Source organism: Talpa occidentalis, unplaced genomic scaffold (genome assembly GCF_014898055.3).
Source record: "Talpa occidentalis isolate TD23 unplaced genomic scaffold, MPIMG_talOcc4v2.1 talOcc4.17, whole genome shotgun sequence".
In the NCBI taxonomy this organism is placed as follows: Eukaryota; Metazoa; Chordata; class Mammalia; order Eulipotyphla; family Talpidae; genus Talpa; species Talpa occidentalis.
In genome coordinates, this window is record NW_023601754.1 from 39,314,087 (window position 1) to 39,325,818 (window position 11,732).

An 11,732-nucleotide genomic window follows, 5' to 3' on the forward strand; every position below is an offset into this window, starting at 1 on the left:
CAGAAATGACCCTACCTGGGACTTTGCTTCTCTGTGCAGTATCCACAGCAGGTCTTTTGCAGCTATTTTCATATTATTCAAAATTGGGAAGTATGCAGTATGCATTTGAATTGGTTAATTAACCTATGCAGTTGTTGGTATGTAAAGTTTACAGCCATAAAATGAGAAAGAGCTCTGCACCATGTATGGAGTCGTTATATAGATATTTAATTATAACTAAGTAATATGCGCAGCTTTATCTCAGGGCCAGTTTTTATTCATGTCCAGTCATCTCGCAATAACCACACTTTTGCTCATTGACTCTGGAATCCAAACATTCATACCTTTATTTTTTAAAGATTATTTTATTTATTTATGTATACAAGAGCTGGGGTGTAGGCCAGAGGTGTGGGGGTGTAAGAGGATTACTAGAGACAGAGTGGGGAGCAGAACAGGCAGATTTACTGAAATACACTGCTGAGGGGAGCAGTGGGCGTGGCAGGAGAGGTTGCTCCCTGGCCAGCTGGGGATAGAACTCAGGCTGCAGTGGCTGGCTATACCTTGATAGCACTGTGTTTAACTCCTCTGACACCAGGGAGGCCCATGCCTAGTTAATTTTACAATCCTTTCATATAAAGAGTTCTTAGCCAATATGAATTCTCTGGTGTTGCATAAGATTTGAGCTATGTCTATATGCTTTTCCATATTCATCACTCTGCTATAATATAGGCCATGAATAAAGGTTATCCCCATCATTGTACTCACAGTGTATTTCTCTTGTTAGAATTCTCTAATATATTGAACAAGGAAGGGCTTGATACTCTCCCTTTTTTATTTGAAATAAAAGTCTGGCATTAACGATTAAGATTTGGGTTGTAGCCAGATATTTGCACACCCATTTTCCTCAACATAATTTACAGAATTTCCCTCTTGCATGAAATTTCTGGTTGAGTCATCACAGTATTGATGATGTTGGGTTGTTTCCCTTCAGGGTGAATTATTCTATGCTGTGACTGTTCTGCGTTTTACCAAAGCTGACTGAGCATACATATATCCAGGATCCAGCAATTCTACTCCTTAATATAGACACAAAGGCGGTGAGCATATGATACCAGAAGACAAATGTGGTCATAGGAGCATTATTTATTCTGACCCAAAGCTGTAAACAATGAACAGGTCCATCAAAAGTAGACTGGATAAATTGTGATATAATAGAATTCTATACAGACTGAAATACATGAACTTCTGCCACATGCACTAATGATGAGCTTTAGACATGATTAATGAAACAAGCCATATAGGAAAGAATACTTGATATATAATCCAATTTATATGAAGATTTATAATATGCAAAAACTAATTCATAATGTTAGAATTCAAAGCTGTGGTTAACTTTGAGGAGGGAGCAACTAATTTGTATTCTATATTTGTAACGAGAAATATAATTCACACCTCCTTTTTGTTTTAAAGCACTTCTGCTCACAGTGTGGCCCTTGGACCATGCCAGCAAGCTGTTTATTATGGGTTTACAAGTATGTACTGAAATTGAAAATAAGCACTTTTACATGTGTGTAACAACCTGACATAGGAAGTTGACGTCTGTTGACTTTAATAATTGTAATCTAGGCTTGTTTTTCCAATGACTTTTGTCATGTCGTTTGTCTAGTAATTCCCCGTGTGTGTTTTATAGGCTAGCAAACAGTGGGTAAATATGTGATATCATACTTGAAGCTGCTGACTACTGTTACACTTATAATCAATATCATATACAGGGTTTACCATGACTTGAAAAGTTTTTACCAAAAAAGTCACATCCTTTACTGAATTATCATGGTTTCTACCTTGTGAGTTTTCTGATGGACAATGACATTTGACTTACAGCTGAAGAACTTCCCACATTCTTTACATTCATAGGGTTTCTCTCCAGTGTGAGTTTTCTGATGACGAATGAGATTTGACTTCCTACTGAAGGCTTTCCCACACTGAGGGCATCCATTGGATTTCTCTCCTGTATGTATTCTCTGATGGACTGTGAGGATTGCCTTCTGGCGGAAGGACTTCCCACATTCGTTACAAATATAGGGCTTTTCTCCTGTATGAATTCTTTGATGGAGAGTGAGGGTTGTCTTTTGGCAGAAGGATTTCCCACATTCATTACAAATGTAAGGTTTCTCTCCTGTGTGAGTTCTCTGATGTACTGTGAGGGTTGTCTTCTGAATAAATGCCTTCCCACATTCATTACATTGATACGGTTTCTCCCCCGTGTGAGTTCTCTGATGATCAATGAGGTATGACTTCTTTCTAAAAGCACTTCCACACTGAGCACATTCATAGGCTTTCTCCCCGGTATGTGTTTTGTGATGTCTAGTGAGGGTTGCCTTTTGGCGGAAGGACTTTCCACAATCCAGACAAATGTAGGGTTTCCCCTCTATATGAGTTTTCTCATGAAGAGTAAGTGCTGTCTTTTGACGGAAAGCCTTCCCACATTGACTGCAGACATAAGGTTTCTCGCCTGTGTGAATTCGCTGATGTTCAACAAGATACGACTTCCTCCTAAAGCTATTCCCACAGTAAGGACACTGAAAAGGTTTCTCTTCTGTTGGAGATGGCTGTTGCATAATAAACATGGACTTCCTGCAGAGGAACTTTTCATATTTGTTGTAAGCATGGGGCTTCTTTTCCATAAGGTTTTGTGGATGAACACTTAGATTTGACTTTTCTATGAAAGCTATTCCATCTTTATTGCATTCAAAAGGTCTTTCTCCTCTAAGTGCTCTTGTGTGTGTAAATAACATTCCCTTCATCAGGAAGGATTTTCCACAGTCAATATGTTCAAATGATTGTTCTGGAGCTTGAAATTTCTGATGCTGGTTAATTTCTTCCCCGTTGTGACTCCTTTCTGTTTGTTTACAGAGATTTCCTGCAGGCTGAATTTTCTCATGCTTGGTATTGAGGAGTGATTTCTCCCATCCATTACACTCACCAAACTTCTCTCTTACGGGACTGATATTTCTAATGACTAATTCTGAAATATTTTTTAAAACCTTTCCATCAGGTTTATACTCACATAGTGTTGCTTTTGATATAATATGGTTGTTGCCTATGGCTAATGCTTTCCCCAAAATATTACTTCTCTCCTTACTTAGTCTTTTGTGGTTAATGAATACAACTGATCCCGAATGCCTGTCTTGGTATTCTTTGAATTTCACTAAAACATCTTCAGTGTCTCCATCTTCTTCTAGAAAAGAATACAATTAACAACATTGTAAGTCTTCACACAGAAAGGCCAAAATAACCTCTTGGAAGGGAAAACACAGAACAAAAACATAAATCCTGCTATTCTATTAAAATTAGGAAAAACTGAGGACTCCCTGGTGGCTTAGCGGTTATAAGTCTCAGCGCTATCACCCATGACAGCCTGAGTTCAATCCCCGGCCTGGGAACTGACCCACAGGGTGCAGCAGACCTCTCCTGTCTCACCTGCTCCCTCAGCAGTGTATTTCAGTACATTCGCCTGTTCTGCTCCCCACTCTGTCTCTGTTGAGTCCTCTAACCGCTCCCCCTCACCTCTGGCCAGCACCCCAGTTCTTGTATGCATAAATAAATGATTCTTTAAAAAAATATAAATTTTTCTGACCATCAGTTCTAACTTCCCTCATTTGAACTTGTTGAGATACTTTTTCAGTTTTAGGGAGCATGGGTTCAGGTTTTCTTCCCAGTGACGTAAGAGACCTTACCCTCACTATTTCCTATTGGGCCGCTAAAGGCTTGGATTCTTCGTTATGTGTATATGGCACTGACTGACCTTGACTGTAATCTTTCTTAGAAAATTCTGACTATAACTTACTGTTGTTACCATATGTGGTAGGGCAATTTTAAAGCTGGATTCATCTTACCATGACTTGCATTTTATGTACAATAGCCCTAAACTGGAATTATCCATCCACAGATAAATAGGTAATACTGTGTCATATATTTAGTGAATGGAGTATTATTCAGAATAAAAAGGAAAAAAGCTCCTGATACACAATGACAAAGGGGGTGAATCTCAAACATTTTTCAGAGTGAAGGCTTTATGCAAAAATGTATATCTTGTGCAGCTCCATTTATATGCACTTCTAGAACATGCAAAACTAATCTGAAGTAAAACTGCCTTCCTGAGAAACTCAACCGCATTTAGGGACATGCCACTATCCAATTTCTCCAAAAGACTTCATGTATCGTTTCTACCCTCTAATCGCTAATGTTTAATTTGATGACATTGGAATATAAATATACTCTGGACCATCCTTTTCAAGAATTCTTTCAACAACCTGTTATTTTACTATAAATATTCCAAGCAAGATACCTGGTAATATATCCTTCTGAACTAAAACATATGTTTCTAGAAGTCAGTCTCTTATTGACTAGCTCCCTTGGAATCTGAATGTGGATTAAAGGACGTGATTTTTTTTTTTAAAGATTTATTTATTTATGCATACAAGAACTGGGGTGTAGACCAGAAAAGCAGGGAGTGAGAGGTTTCACCAGAGACAGAGTAGGGAGCAGAACAGGCAGACTGACTGAAATACACTGCTGAGGGGAACGATGGGGAGACAGGAGAGGTCTGCTGTGACATGTGGGTCAGCTCCCTGGCCAGGGATCAAACTTGTGCTGCAGTGGCTTGTGATAGCTTGATAGCACTGTCTTTAACCCCCTGTGCCATGGGGGAGGCCCCTAAAGGACGTGACCTTGCCATGTGTATCTAGAAGAACTTAACAGTAAGTGAGTTTTGCCAAGTCCAAATTGTAATTACAGCAGTTCACACCAAGATAATAAGGCTCCCATTTTGGAAGATATTATTGGCAAATGAGAATATGAGAGGATAGAAAGATGTCTCTCACAGCGTGAAACAAAATAATGGAGAGATGATTAAGTAAGTATAACAGGGCTTCCCTGGTCCCCTAGGGGTAAAGTCTCAGTGCTATCACCACTAAGGCCTGAGTTCAATCCCCGGCCAGGGTGCTGACCCACATATGGCACAGCAGACCTCTTAACCCCAACCCTAAAAAGAAAGAAAGAAAGAAGGAAAATGAAAACTACCAGGAAGACACATATTAGACAATGACATCTCTTTACTTTTTTTTTTTTAAACTTCCATTTCTTTTTTTTTTAAGATTTATTTATGCATACAATAACTGGGGTATATAGGCCAGAGGTGTGGGGAGGTAAGAGGATTCACCAGAGACAGAGTGGGGAACAGAACAGGCAGAATGACTGAAATACACTGCTGAGGGGAGCAGCGGTCAAGTCAGGAGAGGTCTGCTGCGCCATGTGGGTAGCTCCCTGGCCGGGGATCAAACTTGTGCTGCAGTGGCTGCGGATAGCCCCATAGGTTGTGTCTTAACCCTTTGCGCCACAAGGGAGGACCTCTCTTTACTTTTTGGATAGATTTAAGAATGCCTGTAAGTAGGAGACCAGAACAAAAGCAGGAAGGTAGAGGACTGAAATGTAAAGAAAAAGGATGAAGAACACCAAAAAAGAGCACCATTAGCAGTTTCCCCAGTACTTGTATGGCACCTGAGACCTCAGAGGGGGATCCACAAAATCAAAACTATTTATTAATAATAGCAACACTTCATTTGTCTTTTTTTTCGCCAGAGATATCAAAACATCGTGAAATATAGAAAAATGATTAATACAGTGGGTAAAATGCTGGCACATTAGTATACATCAAAGCACTGCACTAATCTGTAAATCACTGCATTTCTCACTATCATATACTCATAGGAGAAAAAAGGTTTGCTTAAGACTGTTCTTGAGGGGCCTTCCTGGTGGCCTAGGGGTTAAGTCTCAGCACTACCACCATGAAGGCCTGAGTTCTATCCCTGGCCAGGGAGCTAAACCCCATGGCACAGCAGACCTCTCCTGTCTTGCCCGCTGCTCCCCTCAGCAGTGTATTTCAATTGATCCACCTGTTCTGTTCCCCACTCTGTCTCTGGTGAGTCCTCTCACCACCCCTGCACCTCTGGCATATACCCCAGTTCTATAAAAAAAATTAAGAAAAGAAAGAATGAAGTTGCTGTTGATCAACAAAGTGGGTTTGGGTTTTTTTTTCTAAAATATTTTTAATTTTTAATATTTTAAAATATTGTAAATTAATATTTAATTTTTAATATTTATATAAAAATATCTATATAGAAAGGTATCAAAATTTGGAAGATCTATAAGTCAGTAACTGTTACTTTCCAAAAGGTAAATACACAGTATTACCCCAAAATGCATGGCTGAAAACAGGTCCCTAAAATCACTCCAGGGGTCACCTATCTGTATCTAGACGGTACCTGAAGAGACTCACCTAGGTAGAGCTGACTTGGAAATATTCTCTCTGGTGTCCACAGTTCTTCTCCCTGTTCCAACTTGCGGATCATATCAGGTTTAGCCATATGAAACCCTGATAATAAAAAATGAGATTTGGTCTCAGCTGCTTGGGTTTTGAAACTATTGAAGAAGAGAAAGTATCCGTTTTGAGGTGTCAGATGAGGTACACATTCATATTTTACCAATGCTTTGCATTAGCAAGTGAGGACATATTCAGACTTTCTGCTAAAAAAAAAGGGGGGGGGTTCATTACCTCTCATCCCTGAAATTCAAAGTCCCATGTACTCTGGAAGTTCATGCCGGGAGGTGCATGACACTGAAAGGTTCACGAGTCTTCCTTACCCACAGAGATGAGGTGGCAATAGTTTTCTAACATGACGTCCCTGTAGAGGGCCTTCTGAGCAGGGTCCAGGTGCTGCCACTCCTCTTGGGTGAAGTCCACAGTCACATCCTTGAATGACACTGCTCCCTGTAAGGGCACAGTCTAGTTCATCCTAAAGTGATTGGAACCAGTGAGAACTAGATATTGGAGCCCTAGTTCAGACAATGATCAGTGGTCAAACTTGTTTTCCTGCTGTATACTGTAGAAAATTCTCTCTGAGGGCCTCCCCTGGTGGCGCAGTGCTTGAGCGCTGGGCTGCGAGGCTGCCCGCAACCTCTGCAGCGACGCTTCGTTCCCCGGCCGCTGGCGAGGGTCCCACAAAAAAAAAAAGAAAATTCTCTCTGAAAATACTCAACTGTATTGACTTATTATTTCATGCTAAAGATAGGAAGTCATACTATTTGCCTTGAGGTCCTTAATTGCCTGATGGTGCAAAATAAACAGGAACTGGATCCTGCGAGAGAGGCATGCATGTAAATACACATGGTAGGAATTACAGCTGTAAAGGCAGAAATATACACCTGGGAAAGTGCTACAAAGTGAAGAAAAATTTCATTTTGTATTCCAAGGCTGCATTGAAGACAAATGTACTCACAATGAATCTGTTTTGTGGAAATACAGAGTAGCTTTTAAAATTCATGGGGAGAAAGAAACTGGTTGGAAAATTCAGGAAATAGCAAAGGAACAGTATATTAGCAAAGAGCCTTTGAGTTTTAAAAAAAAAAAAACAGGCCTGTAAAAGTAGGCAGTGGGCATGTTTGTTTATGGAATCATTCTGGAATTTTACCTTACAAAGTCGTGGTCTTAAAATGTACTGAGCACATTTCAACATATTTGTATTGACTTATAAACCATCAGCAGGCAGGGTCCTCTGTGGTGGCCTAGGGGTTAAATCTCGGCCAAGGAGCTACCCACATGGCGCGGCAGACCTCTCCTGTCTCACCTGCTGCTCTCCTCAGCAGCTATTTCAGTAGATCTGCCTGTTCTGCTCCCCACTCTGTCTTTGGTGGATCCTTTCACCCCCGCACCTCTGGCCTGTACCCCAGTTCTTCTGTGCATAAATACATACATACATGCATACATACGTACAAACATAAATCTTTAAAAAAAAGTTTTAAACTGTCAGTAGGCATTACTGGTAATCACCGTTAATAAGTACCTTTTCTGAATATAAACTTACTATTTTTCTCCCTTCCTATAAACTGTCTTTATACATTACATTGTAAAGCATACCCCATTTTGGAGCTGCTGCTTAATGGACGATAAAGAACATTAAGGCAGCACATGTATTAGTGATAAAAGTTTTAGTTTAAAAGCCACACGCTTGGAGACTAAAGATTGATTGAGGTGTTTTAGGATGGAAAGACAATCACTATTAGATATGTCTCCTAGATTAAGGTGTTATGAGTGGTCTAGACTGGACAACGGGTTACTACATGATGAATTACAACAGATGGGTCACAAGTTGGTTGCAGAATGGTAAAAAAGGCATAGTTCTTGGGTTATCTACACAGGCAAGTGGGTGGGTGCTGGCAGTAGAAAATGAAAATGGAGAAAGAAAGAACAGACTAAATCAAAGGAGATAATGAAGTAAATCTTGGAAATATACTGGAAAGCCTGTGGAACATATAGGTGGCAATAACTGTTGGAGGCTGGGCATACAGAGGCCAAAGATGGAAAGAGGTATTTGAGAGTCACTAGAATCAGTTTAATGTAGCCCTTACAGTGAGTGTGTTTGTGACGGAGGAAATAAGATAGTGAAGAGAAAAGAACGAATTAGTATCTAGAGAAAGGTAATATTTAAGTATTGATAAATGAAGTGTAATTTTCTGAAAGACTTGAAAAAATTATTTTATATGTAGAAAAAAGGACAAAGTATCAGCTTTGATTGAAGAGTAGAGTATTTCAAGAGGGAAATAACATACACATTTACTTCTTCTGTACCAACATATAAAGATTAGAAGGAACAGAAAAAGATAAGAATAAATATTTAACAACATTGAAACATTGCAAAGGTTTTACTGGCAGGCCAGTTTGTAGGAATTATAGGAGGATCAGATATGAGAAGTGGAAGATCTTACTTTTGTTTGAACTTATAATCAGGGGCCTCCCTGGTGGTATAGGGGTTAAGTCTCAGCACTATCACTACTATGACCTGAGTTCTATCCCCGGTCAGGGAGCTACCCACATGGTGCAGTAGACCTTTCCTCTCTCACCCACTGCTCCCCTCAGAAGTGTATTTCAGTAGATCTGCCTGTTCTGCTCCCTACTCTCTCTCTGGTAAATCTTCTCACTCCCCACATCTCTGGCCTGCACTCCAGTTCTTCTATGCAAAAATAAATAAACAGGTATTTAAAAAAAAAGAAACTTATAATAAAATCCCTATCCTGAAAACCACAAAAGAACATCTCACCACAAATGATTGGTCTATAATTTACTTGATGTGTAAAATCTAGGTCAGTGGACATGATCAAGCTAGTACTTGATCATGCGTCCTCCCAGCTTAGATTTCAAATCAGCATCTAGACAAGGTAGACTCATTCAAGCAAAATATTCCTATCTACATCAAGATAATACATTTCTGTGCTAAGTTGCATTGTGAGAAGACTGACAAAGGAGATGATCCACCCAACCAAGAAGAGAACTAGAAGGTGCACTTGGAGAAGGCTTAAGTTATTCCGACTGGAATAAGAAAAACTGGGAACAGGGCTGAAGCTAGACTGAGAGTATTAGAGGCACAGGGCCTCAGAGCTGAAATTTCACATCATAGGTCACTTGCTTCCCACCCCCTAATCCAGGCCCTGCCACAGACCAGTTCCATGGCAGCAGATCCCAGCATTCAGGAAATTTCAGGACAGGGAAACAAATGCTCAGATAACCCAAAAACAAGTTATTTCAGAAAGAAAAGGAACATCGTCTCACCTGAGGCATGGCTTTGAGATCTGCAAGAGGTGAACTTCCTGTTTAGAGCTCTTCTTTTGAAAAAGGAAAAAATCCTGAGAGGGCAGAGAGGGAAAGGTGCCATGTGAATCCAGTTTGAGATCTCCTAGAATAGCTCAGTTAAGTCTGCATGAGTTACCACTTTCAACGCTTGCCCACTGTGTACCCCACTGAATGCAAATTGGTGATAAAACAGACAAACTGCTCCCTCATCAGCTGCACAAACCAAGTCTGTTAGTGAAGTAGGATGGATTCTGGGAAATCCGTAGCAGCGTGCAGAGGAGGCACATTGTGCCTTCCATCTCCCATGGAGGACAGGCCTATTGCATTTTTCCAGACTGTCACTTCCTAGCAGTTTATCCTGTTATCAATGCGCAGAATACCTCCCACACCTGGCATATGCAGTCAACAGTAACTTTTTAAGCTCTGCTATCAGATTGTATTGTAGTTCTGATGAACACTTTGCTTATTATGAGAATAAGCTCCTTTTAGTAAATTTGAAGTAATTTTTGTTTCTTTTCTGGGAAGGCATCTCCTCTTTTTTGAATTTTTATTTCCTAATTGGTTAATGTTGTCTTCCTTTTTTTTTTTTTAATGTAGTAAAGTTGTTCATGTTTTGCTTGTGAAGTTTTTTTTTCCCCGTATGTTTTTGTTTTTAGCAATACTACATATTTATGGAAATGTAATCCTCACATTGATATGAGGATATCCTCCATTGATATGAAATGCTATCTCTATATAACATGTTCCTAGATGCTTAAGAATATCTGGACTTTCTTTTTAATTTCATTACTTCATCTTTTTACTGACTTACCTGTATCACATTACTTAATAAAGCTAATTACTGAAATTAATTAATAGGTAAGTATTAATTATTGAGTGACACTTTTTAGTAGTCCCTATATGCAAATAGAAAAAAAGATATTTCCACTCTGTAGACTTCTAGGCAGACAGGATAATATTTTTTCTTTTTTTGTAATTTCTTTCACTTGTAGCCATTGACTGCTCCAATGAATATATGAACAAAATAACTATTTAACTGTGAAAGTGAGGCTGGCCTAGTGATTAAAAGTGTTCCAAACACTTTTATTATCTTAGAATGCCTGAAGAAGGTGCTGACCTTGCCGGTGTTGTTATCCAGGAACAGGAAATTTCAATCATACAGCAGTGTAGAAAACACTAGTTATGCCTAGGTCATGTTTACCCAAACATTATTCCTGCATACTACCTGGGAACACTATTTCTCTCAATGCTTGGTTTTGGTTTATGGTGTTGTCCTGTAATGAATCTTCTTACCACGTGGGAATTATGAAAACCTTACCTCTTCCTTTCCAATATTTATACCTCTATTTTATTTGCTAAACTGCTAGTGAGTTACAGCTTTGGCGGCAGGCTTAGCAGCCACTGTCCAGATCATCAGATCTTCCACACCCAAGCAGACGTGGTCATACAGCGCTTCCCAGTCACAAAATCATCCCACATCATAATAGGCGACAAACACATGCAGTTACATTTAATCTAACTTACTTCGGAAACCCACCTCCCACGGCCCCGGGAAGTTCTGCACCCCGGGCGGCAGACTGCACAATCCCATCACACACCCCACTTTCCCTTTCCCCTGGGCACTTACAGTCTCGAACCCGGTTCGAGCCCAATCTAACGAGAGACACATGCAGAAGCGGCCCCGCGCAGCAACGCGACTCCATCCACTGCCCGCACGAGCCGCCGCGGCACCTCGGAGCAGGGGCACGCGGGCGCCCCGCCGGGACTGGGGGCGCAGCGCCCCGCCGCGGAGGCCCTGCCCCGGCACCCGCGCGCCCCCCGCGCCAGCCTCGCCCCCGCCACACCCGGGGCCCCGCGGCCCGGCCCCGCTCCCCGCCCCGGATTACCAGGCCCGCCTCGGACTCCGACTTTCCTCCCCGCTGGGCCCCGCTCCCCGAGTGCGCCCGCCCGGGCCCGAGATCCCGGCTCCCTCCGGCTCCTCAGCCTCCTCCTCTTCCTCTTCCGAGCCCCCGGCCCCGCCGGCCTCATCCCGGGCCCCGCCGCCGTCTGCGCCTGCGCACTGCGCGGG

The 11,732-nt window shown here is 41.3% G+C and overlaps 1 protein-coding gene across 3 annotated transcripts; it reads right to left on the reverse strand.

Annotated features, from left to right (window-relative positions):
• Nucleotides 1–235: 235 nt before the first annotated feature.
• ZNF382 (zinc finger protein 382) lies at nucleotides 236–11,659 on the reverse strand. 3 transcript variants are annotated; one of them, XM_037517921.2, is made up of 5 exons: nucleotides 11,551–11,659; nucleotides 9,644–9,717; nucleotides 6,682–6,808; nucleotides 6,317–6,412; nucleotides 236–3,217 (listed from the first exon to the last, which is right to left on the reverse strand). In XM_037517921.2, exons 2-5 carry the CDS (start codon nucleotides 9,650–9,652, stop codon nucleotides 1,797–1,799), a joined length of 1,653 nt encoding a protein of 550 aa, XP_037373818.1. In that variant the 5' UTR covers nucleotides 9,653–9,717; nucleotides 11,551–11,659; the 3' UTR covers nucleotides 236–1,796. The 3 variants fall into 3 exon arrangements, with proteins under 3 accessions (XP_037373818.1, XP_037373819.1, XP_054553083.1); XM_037517922.2 differs by lacking the exon at nucleotides 11,551–11,659 and adding an exon at nucleotides 11,292–11,370; XM_054697108.1 differs by lacking the exon at nucleotides 11,551–11,659 and having other exon boundaries at nucleotides 9,644–11,281.
• Nucleotides 11,660–11,732: the final 73 nt, after the last annotated feature.

Coding starts and splice junctions, on each gene's coding strand:
- ZNF382 (XM_037517921.2), bottom strand. Junction 6,413..6,681: donor TTGCCACCTCATCTCTGTGG/GTAAGGAAGACT, acceptor TTTTATTATCAG/GGTTTCATATGGCTAAACCT. Junction 3,218..6,316: donor TCCAAGTCAGCTCTACCTAG/GTGAGTCTCTTC, acceptor ATTCTTTTCTAG/AAGAAGATGGAGACACTGAA.